Source organism: Limulus polyphemus, unplaced genomic scaffold (genome assembly GCF_000517525.1).
Source record: "Limulus polyphemus unplaced genomic scaffold, Limulus_polyphemus-2.1.2 Scaffold1954, whole genome shotgun sequence".
Taxonomy (NCBI): Eukaryota; Metazoa; Arthropoda; class Merostomata; order Xiphosura; family Limulidae; genus Limulus; species Limulus polyphemus.
In genome coordinates this window covers 26,615-28,044 of record NW_013667564.1, presented here as the reverse complement: position 1 = coordinate 28,044, position 1,430 = coordinate 26,615, and the positions used below count along the sequence as shown (strand labels likewise).

At 31.4% G+C, this 1,430-nt stretch overlaps 1 protein-coding gene across 1 annotated transcript in view; it reads left to right on the top strand.

Moving 5' to 3' along the window:
* Positions 1-1,430, top strand: part of LOC106465466 (cation-independent mannose-6-phosphate receptor-like) — a 54,014-nt gene that overhangs the window by 43,932 nt on the left and 8,652 nt on the right. Inside the window, exon 31 of the mRNA XM_022393370.1 lies at positions 806-948. Within this exon, the coding sequence (XP_022249078.1) occupies positions 806-948 (143 nt within the window). The remainder of the gene's footprint in view (positions 1-805; positions 949-1,430) is intronic.

Sequence of the window (1,430 nt, the reverse complement as noted above, 5' to 3'; positions counted from 1 at the left end):
TATAGTGAACCAAGATAGTATTTGGTATCTTCATTTCCAATAGATGTTAAGTTTTGGTAAGTGAAGAAGTTTGAAAGTAGAGCTGAGTGTATTTTTGTACCAGAGTCCAGTTTTTGTTTGACATTTCTATGAAATTCTGAACCAAACTATGATTCTCACACAAATGTTTCTTCACAGTAACAAACCTCATGTTGTTTTTTTTTAATGCAAAATGATGGTTCATCATTTCTTCAGAGTGACAGAATGTTGGTGCAGGCCTCCTAGTGAAACCGTTAAAAATGCTAAGTAAACCTATGAATTTGAAACATTTTCGATACTCTAGTCATCGTGGTACTATGATTATCCAACACAGATGTGAGGAAGTATGTGCAACATATATTGGAGGAATAATTCAGACCAGTGTTGTAGTCGAGACCTCGGTGTCCAAGACTGACCCAAGGGCTTGAGACCTTGTAATAATTTACACAATTAAAAAGCAAGTAGAATAAAAATCGTGTGTTAAACAAACTTTATTAACATCTTAACTGTAAATCTTTTACATGTTAACCACACAGTCTGCATTTAACATCTATGAAAAAAAAAAATGAAGGAATAAAAAAAATCAACAAATAAAATTAAAACCTTTTATTTTCTACAGTGAACCACCGGGAGGCCTCTTGGTAGGGACTAGCAGGATCTTATATTGTCATTAGTTTAAGTATCTTCTTGAAGGATTGTACATGCTTTGTAATAGCCAATACTGTCTTTTGTTTAACAGTTTGATTACTTTTATGATTTTGGACGTTTTATTAAATGTATTATCAAGATATTGGCTAAATGTTTGCCATGGAATACGGGCTTTACCTGAGAGTTTGTCCTGTGTCCCCACTGCTGCTGTTTGTCGTCAAAGTACAGAGGGACAGGTTGAATCACTCGGGATGGTGGAAACGCAGAAACTTTCACTGGATGGTAATTAGATGTTTTGTCATTACTTATTGTTGTTTTTATTTGCCATCAGTGTATAAACAAATTAATGTGTTTGTGAAGATCAATCCAAACTACTGTTTTGTTTTGATACATGAATTCTGGACAGTATTTGTATTAAAATGATTTATTTAATATTTAGAAGTATGTTTTTGTCAATTATTTAAGCAGAAGTAGCATAAGGAATAAATAATATTCCAGAATAAAATGATCATAAAATTATCTAATTTTTTTCAAGTCTTGGTTTGTTATAGCACACACACACATAAAATATTGTATGGTTTGTTTTGCCATAATCCGATAATCATTGATAAACATTTTAATTCATTTATTCGCCACAGATGCAAATCATGTTTTGATATAAATATTGAAGTGTAGCTGACTTGGTATTAAACTGAATGATAAAATAATTTATATCTGAACTAGGTAGATTCAATAAAAGTTTCCATTAAAAGAAGACAAATATA